This window comes from Globicephala melas, chromosome 19, assembly GCF_963455315.2.
Source record: "Globicephala melas chromosome 19, mGloMel1.2, whole genome shotgun sequence".
Lineage (NCBI taxonomy): Eukaryota > Metazoa > Chordata > Mammalia > Artiodactyla > Delphinidae > Globicephala > Globicephala melas.
Genome location: NC_083332.1, coordinates 34,034,384 through 34,047,625, shown reverse-complemented (window position 1 = coordinate 34,047,625; position 13,242 = coordinate 34,034,384). Strand labels below are relative to the sequence as shown.

Genomic DNA, 13,242 nt, shown 5'->3' with positions numbered 1-13,242 from the left:
TGTTCAAGCCACATTACCCCACTGGGCTTCATCTTTTGTAAAATGGAAGAGCCTTAGGCCAGATGCTATAAGGACACTGGGCACATACAGGGTCCCCTCTGTTTTCAAGTCAAGGGTTGGTGGCACAGAAACTTCTCAATCCAGAATCCTCATTCTCCATGGTTTCCCTGTTCAACTGCAGTTCCTCGCTGGATTTTAGTCTTCAGTGACTAAAGGGGTGGAAAACTCCCTCACCTGCTTGAATCTAAATGGGGGGGTCTAAAAAATCCCTGTGGTGAAGGAACAGATTTCATTTCCCATCCGTTGCAGACCTAAACCTTGGTAAAAAACAGAAACAAAAAAATATATAAAAATGCCACAGAACAATACAAAGCCCATGTTTTCAGATTCCACACACGTAATTTCAGTCAATATATGAAAAACAAACAAAATCAGAGATTTAAAAACGTCGCACACGTGTTCATCGAAGGTGTCCATTGAGCACCGTTGCAATCTGTCCTTCCAAAATCCAGCCCTTGGCTACTTGAAAGCCGCAAAATAACTAGGGCTGTGGAGGGAATTACACAGTCATTTCCCATGAAGAGGGCATGTGCCTGAGAATTGGTTCCAGATGGACTATTTCACGTCTGCCCATGCTGGGTGATGGCAGATTCTGCAGTCTGGAGGGTATGGTGGTGTTTATTAGGCAGGAGTGAGGTGCCCTGTGACTTGTAACTAATGCCAGCAGTTAGTCCCCCTGGCTGTTTGTGGAGGGAATGGCTATTTGATGTAAAATAGAAAGACAAGTCAGGTGGCCCAAGAGTCAAGACCATGCTTGCCCACAGGTGCCCTGTGTGAAGAGGGGGTTTCAGAAACCAGCCTGTGCTGAGTGCATGGGCGTCTCAGTTCACAGCCTGTTTTGCCACAGGTGGTATGGCCTGGGCATGTTACTCAACATCTGAGTCTCTATTTTCCCAATTGTGAAAAAGAGATGATATCTCTATGTGGGGATTAAATGATAGTGTCCTGGCTTAATAAACAGTGGCCGTTATGATCATTATGTCCACACTGACATTCATGAAGAGAGAATCCTTTTAGCTCCCAACAAGCTCTTGGGGAAAAGCTCACTGGTTTAGAAGCATTATTCTGGGTTGGAGGTTAAGGATGGGATTGGAAATTTGCTGATCCGGTGCCAAAGGGAGTATGGATGACCTCCAAAGAGACCCCCAGGACAAGATGCTGCCACAGCATTTGGACAGACTCAGAAGTCATTCCCATGCTTCATGTCGTTTGATCTGCACAGGAACCAGTGAGAGAGTGAATGTGCAGGGGCTGGAGTGATTGTGCTGATTCCAGAGAGGTTAAGCAACCTGCCCAAGGTCACACAGCTCAGAGGGCAGAGGTCTGAACCCACACTACAGCTGACCTCACGCCCTGGCCACAGCTGGCAGATAATGATGTCACTGAATGCTAAATCCTGCCTCTCACTATCCAGAGTTAGAAGGACCTCTCGAAATGGACAGATTGTGCTCCTGGCTTGACACATGGAAAACTGAATTCCAGAGAGGTCACAGAACTATACAGACTGCCTGCTCAGTGCTCTTCCCATTGCTGCCCCTGTGCCAGCTTTCAACATCCTCATCTGTCATATGAAGTCCTGGTGTAAGATCGTGGGTGAGGGCATGATGCTGCAGTCCGCCTGCATGAGTGCCAATCTCACCTGCATCACTTACAGCCACAGGACATAATCTCTCTGTGGCTCAGTCTCCTCCACTTTTTGTTTTGTTTTGTTTTTGTTTGTTTTTTTTTTTGCGGTACGCGGGCCTCTCGCTGCTGCGGCCTCTCTCGCCGCGGAGCACAGGCTCCGGATGCGCAGGCTCAGCGGCCATGGCTCACGGGCCCAGCCGTTCCGCAGCATGTGGGATCCTCCCGGACCGGGGCACGAACCCGTGTCCCCTGCATCGGCAGGCAGACTCCCAACCACTGCGCCACCAGGGAAGCCCGGTCTCCCCCACTTTTAAAGGGGCAAAATAAAAGCATATGATTCAGAAGATTAAAGAACTAGTTCATGTAAAGAATTTAGTATGGTGCTTGGCACGTGGTGAGTGGCTACAATGTTAGCCATTTATTATTATTGTTAACATAGGGGGTATTTATTTACCTCTAGACACAGAAGCAGTGGTGGTGTGCCTAGCTGTGTGTCCTATGTTGTCCTCATCAACTGAACAGCACTGGGGATTTATAACCCTGAGCAAAACAGTCTGTGCCCTTTGCTACCACTTGCACCAGTATTTTACTTAACATTTTTCCTTTAATGACTTATATGTTTTAAAATATATTTGTATTAGCATTCTCCAGAGAAACAGAACCAGCAGGATGTAGGTAGGTAGGTAGATAGAGAGATAGATAAAGAGAGTGAGAGATTTATTTTAAGAAATTGGCTCATGCAACTGTGGAAGCTGGCACAACTGAAGTTTATAGGGCTAGCCAGCAGCCTGGAAATTCCAGTAGGAGTTGATGTTGGTTGCAATCTTGAGTCTAAAGGCCGTCTGGAGGCCCAATTCCCTCCTCTTCAAGAGACCTCAGTTTTTCTCTAAGGCCTTCACTGACTGGATGAGGCCTTCCACATTATGAAGGGTAATCTGCTTTTCTCAAAGTCTACTGATTTAAATGTTAATCATATCTGAAAAATATCTTCACAGCAACATCAGGCTAGCGTGTGACCAAGGATTGGGTATGACAGCTAAAACACGTGGGTACATAAAACTAACCGTTATAGACCACCACTTATCAAACTAGCACCCACACAACTTCGTAAACCGCGCTTAATCTCCCAACAAAGACAATAACAAGGTCATACTTCTGCCTAACGTGACACAACTATCCTACCTACAACTGAAAATGTATAACACCATCCCCAGAGGAGGATGCAAAGTCCTTGGGTGATGGTCACTTTTGTACTTGATATCACGTAACAAATACTGTGATGTTAACAACACGTAAACACTACAATGTAAAGTCAATACCTTCTATGTTATATGAGAAGGGGATAAAAGAGGGAAGAAAACAAAGATATTTGCCATATATATATAAACATATTTGTAACAAAATAATGAAGAAGTACTCCTAACAATTACAGTTGTCATTTCTGTTTCTGGAACTGGTCATGTGGTTATAGCTGACGTTTATAAACATCTTCTTACACTACCTATTCTGTATCCCCTTTGCTCCCTGCAAGCATCTCAGTTGGTCATGGTTCTTTACGATGCTGGGGTGACCCAAACCTTCATTTTTGAAGGGTCTGAGCCTTTATCAGTCCTGCCTTGATTGGGTTGTTATAGTAGTTTTTCACTGACTTTAATCACAGAGCAGGGTAGTACTAAGAGATGCCCTAAGGGATCTTCTCTATTCCATAGGCTTTTTTACAGCCATTGCAGAGTCTTAACCAATAAGCCTAGAGTAGTTGCTACTTCTTGCAACTAGCTCCGAGCAGCATAATATCATCAGTGTACTGGACCAGTATGATGTCTTGCAGAAGGAGAAGGCAATCTAGGTCCTTGAAAACAAAATCATGATATGGGCCTGGAGAGTTGATAAGCTTGAGGCTTCTCTGTTTAAAAGATTTCAAGCAGTACACTGATGTTGAAGATACATCAAAGGAAAACTTTGGGCCAAAGGAAAACTTTATCTTTGACCTTCTTCCCTTGGGAAGCTGACTGGATTCAGACCCGGTGGCACTACTTCCCAGCTCTGTGACCCTGCGCAAGTTATTTAACATCCTTGTGACTTACCTTTCCCACCAGCCAAATGGGCTCATAAATAACAGTATTCCTCTTTTTGAGTCTTTGTGAGAGTTGAAAGATAAACAATTAACCAGGTGGGACACACACACAATGCTGTCTAATGGTCAGTAATATTGAAAGGGAAACAATTATTTTTCTTGATATGCAGATGCCAGATCTGCCTATCATCTAAAATGACCCCTCCCCTGGGGGCATCCCACTTTCTGAACAACTTCCCTGGAGTGAGGTGGGCTGGCTAGGCTGTGGAGAGTCTCTGGAGAGTTTTGTGCAAAGGATCCAGACATATGTGCCCATACATCCTTTCAAACTTAGAGAGTGGAGGAAAGATGGAGCAGACAGAGGCCAGCGTCCGCCTTGAAACTGAGACAGAAAAATAGGGCCTAAGTCCCTCTGGGCACAGGGAAAGGAAAAGTACTGGGAGGCAAACGTCACATCCGCAGCTGGGACGCTGCACACAACTCCCTCGGCTCTTTCCACCGCCTGTGAGCTCATGCCGGGGGGCCGGGAGGGAGAGGGGGAGGAGGGCCGGGCGCGGCGCACACGGGTTCCGGAAAAGACGAACTTGAGCACCAAGGCAATGGGGCCTGGGGTGGCAAAGAGAGGGGGGACTGGGTTCCTGGAAGATCCCGGAACAAAGGTGACTGCCTACCTTGGGAAATTTGGGAAGGGGCGGGCAGGGAAGCTGGGAAACCGAGAACCGCCCAGCACACCGTCCCTCCGCGAGTTCTAGCGCCAAAGGGGCGGCCGCAGCGCTGCACACCGACCCAATCTTTGCTCACGGAACTCTGCGCTCGGCCCGCCAGGCTGCGCACAGCCGGAACGGGGGCTGCCGGTTGCACAGGCGCAGATCCGCGCGCCGCGTGCAAGGCGGGGCGGGGCCTCTGCGCCCGGGCCGCCTCCTCTGGGCATAAACTGAACCCGCCGGCTGCTAGGTTCCAACACGCTCCCAACCGGCCCAAGACCCTCTTCTTCGCCACTTGCTTTGGACCCCCGGCCTCACCTCGCCTCCAAATGGACCCGAACTGCTCCTGCCCCACTGGTGAGGAACCCCTGGCTCTGGAACTTAGGATGCCCCTTCCCCAATACCAAGAAGCATCCCTGGGTTTGGAGGAGGGAGGAACATTTTGAGCTTGAGCTGAAGTAGGCGTCTGTAGTTAACCCGGCACGTGCTTTCTCCCTGGACAAGCGCCTTCATCCCCCATTAGAGTGTTTCCATCCAACTGGGGCTTCCATTTCAGAGGCGAGAGGCCTGAGGCTCAGGGCTGTTCTGCGCCACATCATGCAGGTGTCAGGGGGCTTCTGGGTCGGCCGCAGTGCTCTGTCCAGGCCTCTGCATTCCCTGTGCCGGGTGCGAGGGGACATTGCCTGTTATGGGCTCAGACAAAAGGTCCTGGCCACCAGACCCAGGCATCCTGAATGGGCTCTGGAGCCTGGGACCATACCTGTGGGGTAAATACAAGACAGTACACAGCCCTTTGCATAGAAGGGCAGAGAAGGAGGGGTGAGACTTCTGTCTGTTCTATGCTGGACAGGAGTCCCTAGCACTGGGCCCTGCACCCAGGAAGAGGTTGCAGGGAGGGATTACTGACCATCTGCTGTGCCTCCTGCATCCCCGTCCCTGCTCACTGCTGGCTTTTCCCTTCCCGGCAGGCGGCTCCTGCGGCTGCGCTGGCTCCTGCACCTGCAAAGCCTGCAGATGCACCTCCTGCAAGAAGAGTGAGTGTAGGGCTTTCTCTGGGAACCTGGGGGCTGCAGCTACGGTGAGGGAGGGAACCCAGAGCGGGCTCTGAGTGTATGGCTCTGGCGGGGGGGCTGGTCTTCCTTTGCCCTTCGGCACCTGTCACTGCTGCTTCTGACTTTCTGCCTGTCCTGGGCTTAGTTGGGGCAGGGCAGCCACTTCATAGTGGAAGCCAAGCCCCAAGGTCCTCCCAACTGTCTTGGAACAGAGCATGTTTTTCTGTACTCGGGGTCCTTTGGATCTGAGGGCTTGTGGCAGGGCTGCTGGTGGGCAAGGAGGAGCCTGGGAAAGTCATCGCTGACATCTGCTTTCGCCCCTCTCTCCCCAGGCTGCTGCTCCTGCTGCCCCGTGGGCTGCGCCAAGTGTGCCCAGGGCTGCCTCTGCAAAGGGGCCTCGGACAAGTGCAGCTGCTGTGCCTGATGTCACGGAGAGCCTGCCCCGGGTGTAAATGGAGGAACACGGGCCGACCTGCGTTTTTATACCGCTCTGACTTGATTGCTACATTCCCTTTCCTATGAAATATGTAAGTGGTAATAAAAGTTGTTGACACTATTCCGACTCGCCTTTCTTTTCTGTGCATTGGGAATAAGGGCTTTTGTGCCATCCAGGGCTGGTGTAGGAGACTGGGTGAGAAGTGCAGAGACTTGGGTACTGGAACAAAATGTGAGTCCCTAGCAAACTGAGTGCCTAAGACAAGACACACTCCCTCACTGGGTTCATCTGCGTAACACGGAACAGCATTAGACCAGATGCTCTAAGGGTGTCGAGCAGATACAAGGTCCCCTCCATTCTCATGTCAAGGGTTGGTGACATGGCAAGGGTTGGTGGCTTCTCAATGCCTCATTTCCCATCCTCTGATTTCCCTGGCTAACTTCACTTCCTCATAGATTTTAGGCTTGATAGACTCTAAAGAAGTTGGAATCACACCTCCAGTTACCTGGAAGTCTCAAACTCCCTGCACTGAAAGACGTGTGAATTTTCTAGCTGTGGTTTTTATTTTCCAACTTCACAAACCTAAACTGTGGTAAAATAAAATTAAGTGAACTACTAAGAAAAATTTAAAAGGATACAAAACCCAATTTTTGATTCAATAAATCTGAATAAATATATGAAGAACAGAGTAATACAGGAAAAATTTAAAAAGTAAAAACATGTTTGTTCACTTGAAACTAACACAATACTGTAAATCAGCTATACTTCAATTATTAAAAAAACCCACGTGTTCATCAAAGGAGTATGTTGAACGCTGAAAACACTTTCAAACACCCCACTATGTGGACACCCCACTATGTGGACCACCCACACCTGGAGTAGCTCTTCCCCCCCATCCCCACAGGGAACATGTGTCTTGGCTGGCCCAGTGCCAGTGACAGGACACCTGCTACCCCTGAGAGCTCCCTGCGGTGAGTTGGCTCTGAATCTTTGGAAGTTCCTTAAGGTCAGGCTGAACTCTACCTTCAAACTCCAGCCCTTGGTTACTTGAAACCAGCAAACTGACTAGGAATTTGCAGGTAATACCCAGCCATTTCCCAACAAGAGGCAGGTACCTGGAAACTGGTTCCAGATGGAGGACTTCACGTCTGCCTGTGCAGGGTAGCGTCAAATTCTGCATTTACAAAGTTGTGGTGGTATTTATTAGGAAGGAGTGAGGCGCTCAGTGACTTGTAAATAATGGCAATAGCTAGTCCTCCTGACAACTTTTGGATGGATTTGCTGTTTGATGTAAAGTCAAAGAGAACGAGGAGTCACGTGGCCCAAGTGTCAGGCCCACACTCACCCACAGGTGTCCTGTGTGCAGAGGGGAGTTCAGGAGCCAGCCTGTGCTGGGTGCATGGGTGCTGGTGTCAGGCAGTCTTGGTTCACAGACCACAGTGGCACTTACCAGCCGCATATCCTAAATGAGTCGCTCAACCTCTCTAAGTCTCCATTTCCTATAAAAAGGAGATTATATCCCTATGTGGTATTGAGAGTGGCCTAGCTCCTCACTAGGGCTTAATAAACAGTGTCTATTATGATGCTTCTGTTCACAGTGACTTTACTGGGACAGAATCTTGTTTAATTCCAACAAGCTCTTGGGGAAAGGCTCATGGTTTTGCAAGCATTACTCCAGGCTGGAGGTTAAAGTTTGATTGCAAATTTACTGATCCACTGGCAGGGGGAGTGTGGATGCCCTGCAGTAGCCCCCCTAGGATAAGATGCTGCCACACCATTTGGAGAAACACAAAATCAATGCCCACCCTTCATATCACTTGATCTACAATGAACCAGTAACAGAGTGAACCTGCAGGGGCTGGAATGATTGTGCCAGCTACCCAGTTTAAGCAACCTGCCTAAGGGCACACAGATCATATCCAGAGGTCTGAACCTATAGCAAGGCTGTCTCACCTCCTTGCCAAAGGTCGCTGATTATGAGGTCACTGAATGCTGAGTCCTGCCTATCATTATTCACAGCTGGAAGGGTCCTCTGAGACAGTCTAGCTGTGCTTCTGGCGGCAGAGATGGGAGACTGAAGTCCAGAGAGGTCACAGAGCTGTGCAGAGGGATCTGACTGCCTGCTCAGTGCTCTCCCCACTGCTGAACACTGAAAGGGAAATAACCACTTTTCATGCTTTGTTATTTAATGCCAGGTCTGCCCATCACTTACAATGATCCCTTCCATGGGGTGGGATCTCATGCTTTGGGAACCTCCATCCCGGAGCAGGGTGGACTGGCTAGGATCAGGAAAACCCCTGGCAAGTTCAGGCCAGGAGCATAGGGACAAATGTGCCCATCCATCCATTCAGTAGTGGAGAACAGAAGGAAGGATGGGAGGCAGAGGCCTGAGTTGGCCGTGGTGCTCTTTCGGAGAAACGTTAGAGAAACGCTGCCTAAGGACCATCGTGGGGACCAGGACAGGAAATGGTGGGGGAAGAGGGAGTCGGAGGATTGGTGGTGAAGGTCACATCCACCACCAGTCTCTGCACACAGCTCCCAGGATCCTGCCACGCCTGGGACGTGAGCGCGAGACTAGGGTTGCACACGGGCTCCGGAAAGGGTGAACCTGAAGACAACAGCGCGGGGGCCGGGGGTGGGGAAGACAGCGAGACGCAGAGGCTGGGTTGCTGGAAAATCCGGGAACAAGGTGGCTGCCGCCCTCGGGAAAATCGGGAGGGGCGGACAGGGAGGCTAGGACACCGCGTACTTCCTGGCAAACAGTCCCTACGCGCGAGCAGGCACCAAACTCGGCTCTCCCGTGCGCAGAGCGGACCCATGCGCACTGGGAGAATCCTGCGCTCGGCCCCGACTGTTGCTCACAGCCCGGCCCCGGGCGCTGCGGGCGGGCGGCGCAGACGCGGGGAGGGTGCAAGGAGTGGGTGGGACCTCTGCGCCCGGGCCGCCTCCTCTGGGAACAAACACTGCAAGCAGGCTCCTAGGCTCGACACGCCTTCCACCAGCTCAGGTGCCTCTTGCCCGCTTGCTTTCGATCCCCGGCCTCACGTCGCCTCCAAATGGACCCCAACTGTTCCTGCGCCACTGGTAACGAACCCCTGGCTCTGGGCCTTGGATGCCCGCTTCTCAGGCACAGGACAGAGTGGCCCTGGGGTTACATGAGGAAGAATTTTGAATTTGAGCACAAGTGGACGCCCACGGTTCACCCAGTGCTTTCTTCCTAGCCAGGGCAGCGACAGGATATTTTCAATCTATTTTTTTTTTCTTTTTCTTCGCCGTACCACTCGGCTTGTCGGAGCTTAGTTCCCTGACCAGGGATTCAACCCAGACCCTAGGAAGTGAGAGCGCTGACTCCAAACCACTAGACCGACAAAGATTTCCAGCCTCTATTTTTGAGAGTAAAGAGGCTCAAGACTGTCTTTCTTTAGGTCACTAAGCAGGTCAGGTGATTCCTAGACCGTGACCCAGCGTTTGCAGGAGGCCTCGGAGCTGCCAGGACTTGATGGGAGGAGGGGACGCTGCCTCTTTGGGGTTCAGGCCATGGGCCCCGGCCCCCGGCCCCAGTCGGCCTGGGCTGCGTCTGGAGCCCGGGACCTTCCCTGTGGAGTCCCATCAGGAGGGGACCTACTCTCCTTGGACCAGAAGAGAGGAGCTGGGGCTTCTCTATCCGCCCGAGTGGACACGAGCTCCCAGGGCTGGGTCCTGACAGAGGAGGAGGGCTCAGGGAGGCATTGCTGACCGTCTGCTGTAGCTCCTGCATCCCTGGCCCTGCTCACTGCTAGCCTTTCCCTTCCCGGCAGGCGGCTCCTGCGGCTGCGCTGGCTCCTGCACCTGCAAAGCCTGCAGATGCGCCTCCTGCAAGAAGAGTGAGTGTGCGGGGCCTTCTCTGGGAATGCGGGGTCTGGGCTGAGTGCGAGGAGGGGGCCCAGAGCTCAGCAGGCAGGCAGGAGCAGGACAGTGACCAGACTTCCCGGCACCCCCCTCACAAGGAAGGGATTCACAGTCAGAGCTGGAATCGCCTTCGGCATGACCGAGACCCAGGCGCGCACTAGAGAACAGGGAGACTGAGGCCCAGACGGGTCACCGACAAACAACCTCAGACCTGTCACTAGAACTAGTCCTCCTGCCTCCTGAGTCCCGCTTCCGACTCCTCTCAGGGACTGAAGCACTTTAGGGACAGGAACCAGTGGCCGTGCGTGGCTTCTCGGACCTGGTGCAGCCCCTCCCTGTCGAAGCAGCCCAGAGCTTCCCTATCCCGAGCGGGAGCTGCTCTGTGCGGGCTTTGCCTCCACTTTGATCCTGAGGACTTGGCTCACATCACTGGTGGTGCTGGGGGCTGGCTTTCTCCTGTCCCCAGAGGCCCTGCTCACTGTCTCTCCAAGGCGCTGTGCCCTGTCCTGGGCACAGATGGGCCGGGCAACCTGAACCTAGTGTCTGAGAGCAATTACCTCAGGACAGAGGACACCATCGTAAACTCAGGGTCTGGGCCCGAGGGCGGCTGGGGCCAGGCCTGCTGCTGGGAAGGGTGGTTCCGGACAACGCGTGGTCCGACCGCACGCTGCCCTTGCCTCCCCAGGCTGCTGCTCCTGCTGCCCCGTGGGCTGCGCCAAGTGTGCCCAGGGCTGCGTCTGCAAAGGGGCCTCGGACAAGTGCAGCTGCTGTGCCTGATGTCGCGGAGAGCCTGCCCCGGGTGTCCACAGAGCAACCAGGACAAACCTGCATTTTACCGTTTTTCATACAACCGGACCTGACGCTACATCCCTTTTTCTATGAAATCTGTGACTTGTAATAAAAGCTGTTGACTTTATTCTGGCTCTGTCTTCCTTGGTCTGTCTTGGACAAAGAGACTCCGTGCCCATCAGGGCTGGCGTGGGGAACTGGACTGGACGTGCAGAGACCTCGGCTCTGGACCAAAGAGTACCCCCACACACACCCCACACCCCCAAAACACACACACTGAGCGTCTTAGCCGCTTAGGTTAATTTGAGCTTCCGTTTCTCAGCTCCAAAGGATACCCTCGCCAGATGACATAGGGCATTGGACACACAGAGGACACACTCCCTCTATTCCCCTTAGGAGGACGGATTGCAGAGAAAGTTGCCCATTTCTCATTTTCCTTCTCTGGGGGCCCCTGCCAAACTCAGCGCTCGGTGATGAGAGCCTAGAAAAGTACCCAGAGGGGATGGAATCCCACACCCCTCTCGTGTGACTTCTGCACGGGGCTTGCGTCTAAAACACCCTGGAAAGACCTCTTTGTATTTTCTGCCACAGTTTTCACCCTGGTCAGGAAAACGGATCGCTAAGAAAACGTGTCAAAGGACACGATATGTGACACCCAGGTTTCCCTTCAACACGTAAAACCACCTTCACACGTGCAGGAGCAATTCTGGAAACTGGACGCTCTCATATGCTGCACGTACGTTGAAAGTGTGCCCGAGTCCTGGGAACACTTCACAGATGCCCCACTGTGTGGACCACACACGCCTGGAGCAGCTCTGCCCCCTGCCTCCCCACAGGGAACCTCAGTCTTGGCTTGCCCAGGGCTACGGACAGGACACTCGCCACCCGTGACAGCTCCCTGCAGGGGCTTGGCTCTGAATCTTCGCAAGTACCTCCCTAGGTCAGGCTGACATCTTCCCTTCCCTCAAAATCCAGCCCGTGGCTCCCTGACACCCCGAAAGAAAGTGATTTGGATTTGGTGGGAATTTCCCGGCTGTTTCCGAGACCTGGTTTCAGAAGAAGGACTTCACGTGTTCCTCTGCAGAGTGATGGTGGTGCTGCAGTGCGTGGCGGGGGGGGGGGGGGGGCCTGGTGGGGTTTATTAGCAACAAGTGTGTGCTGAGGGAACGGGTAGTCTATTTCAGGTGTTGGGCCCCCTGGCGGTCTGGGGAGGGAACTCCTATTTGATGGGCACTCCGAGAGAAAGAGGAGACACGTGGTTCAGAAGTCAGGACCAAGATGGGCCACAGGTGCCCCGAGTGCACAGGGCATTTCGGGAGCCGGCCCGTGCTGCGTGCGTGGGCGTCGGCGTCAGGCACTCAGGTTCACAGCCACCGTGCCACTTCCTGACCTGGCAAGTCACTGATACTCTCTGAGATTTCATTTCCTCCTTTCGATACAAAAGATTAATGTCAATGAGGGGGAATAAGCGAGATAGTGGCCTGGCTCCCAGCTCGGGCTTCCCGCAAGGTGTCCTGTACGATCGCTCTCTCCACACTGACATCTGTGCACAGAGAATCCTTGAGCTCCCGACAAGCTCCTGGAGAAAGGCTCCCTGGTTTGCAAGCAAGCTCATGGTGAGGGCAGAGATGGATAGGAACCTTGCTTATCCAGTGCCAGAGAGCGTGGGGATGTCCTCCAACAAGCCCCGTGGAACGAGTCACCGCCACAGCGTTTGGACAGACTCGGTGAACCTGCATGGTCTGGAGTGATGGTGCCAGTTCCAGAGAGGTTAAGCAACTTACCCAAGGGCACACAGCCTATACTCAGAGGACTAAACCTACACTGCAGCTGTCTCACCTCCCGGCCACACGGTGCCGGTTATGGCATCACTGGAGGCTGAATCCGGCCTCTCCTTTTTCAGGGCTGCAGGGTCTTCGGAGACAGTCCAGCTGTGCTCCTGGCTGCAGAGGTGGGAGGCCGAAGCCCAGAGAGGTCACAGAGCTGTGCGGAGGGTTCTGACTGCCGGCTCAGGGCTCTCTCACTGCTGCCTCTGTGCCAGGTGTTCAGTGTTCTCACCCTTCGTGGGATGACATGGTGTCCGGTTGGGCACGGGGCTGCAGTCAGCCTGCAGGAGGGCCAGTCCTATCTGTGCCACGTACAGCCATGGGACATAACCTCTCTGTGGCTCCGTCTGCTCTGCTCTAAAGGGAAAATAATAGTGTCTGGCTCTCGGGATTAAAGAACTGAATACATGCAAAGAAGGTCAGAATATACTGGGCACTCAGTGAGCAATCGATCACATCACCCATTCATTTATTTATCTATTGATTTATTTGTTATCATCAGCCTAGGAGACACTGTTCTCCTTCCAGACACACAAGCAAGGACGGTGTGTTTCGCTCTGTGCTCTGGGCCGTCCCCATCGACCCTGTGAGCGTGGGACTGGTTCTCCCGAGAGGGTTATCCTGCCTTAACGCAAAGAGCCGTCGACACTACAGATAGAAAGCCGTGAGGAGCACAGTCGGTGTCCTCCTCACAGACACAGAAGGGTCCTGCCATTTCTGCTGTCACCTGCATCAGGATTTCCTTACCATTTTCTTTTCAGTGATTTTCTGAAATACGTTATACCAA

The 13,242-nt window shown here is 52.6% G+C and overlaps 2 protein-coding genes and 1 long non-coding RNA gene across 5 annotated transcripts in view; 2 read left to right on the top strand and 1 right to left on the bottom strand.

Moving 5' to 3' along the window:
• LOC115847808 (uncharacterized) overlaps nt 1-13,242 on the bottom strand; it is a 92,369-nt gene that overhangs the window by 78,037 nt on the left and 1,090 nt on the right. For 2 of the 3 annotated variants that reach the window (XR_009560035.2, XR_009560037.2), the window contains exon 1: nt 4,432-5,078. The exons of the other annotated variant lie outside the window; for it this stretch is intronic. This is a non-coding gene — a long non-coding RNA (uncharacterized lncRNA). Of the gene's footprint in view, nt 1-4,431; nt 5,079-13,242 lie in introns of those variants that run through there. 3 annotated transcript variants of the gene reach the window in all.
• LOC132593929 (metallothionein-1E) lies at nt 4,324-6,072 on the top strand. Its single transcript, XM_060288920.2, has 3 exons — nt 4,324-4,821; nt 5,433-5,498; nt 5,849-6,072. The coding sequence occupies exons 1-3, from the start codon at nt 4,794-4,796 to the stop codon at nt 5,938-5,940; spliced, it is 186 nt and encodes a 61-aa protein (XP_060144903.1). The 5' UTR covers nt 4,324-4,793; the 3' UTR covers nt 5,941-6,072.
• Nucleotides 8,904-10,617, top strand: LOC132593936 (metallothionein-1E-like). The gene is made up of 3 exons (XM_060288972.1): nt 8,904-9,036; nt 9,750-9,815; nt 10,526-10,617. The coding sequence occupies exons 1-3, from the start codon at nt 9,009-9,011 to the stop codon at nt 10,615-10,617; spliced, it is 186 nt and encodes a 61-aa protein (XP_060144955.1). The 5' UTR covers nt 8,904-9,008.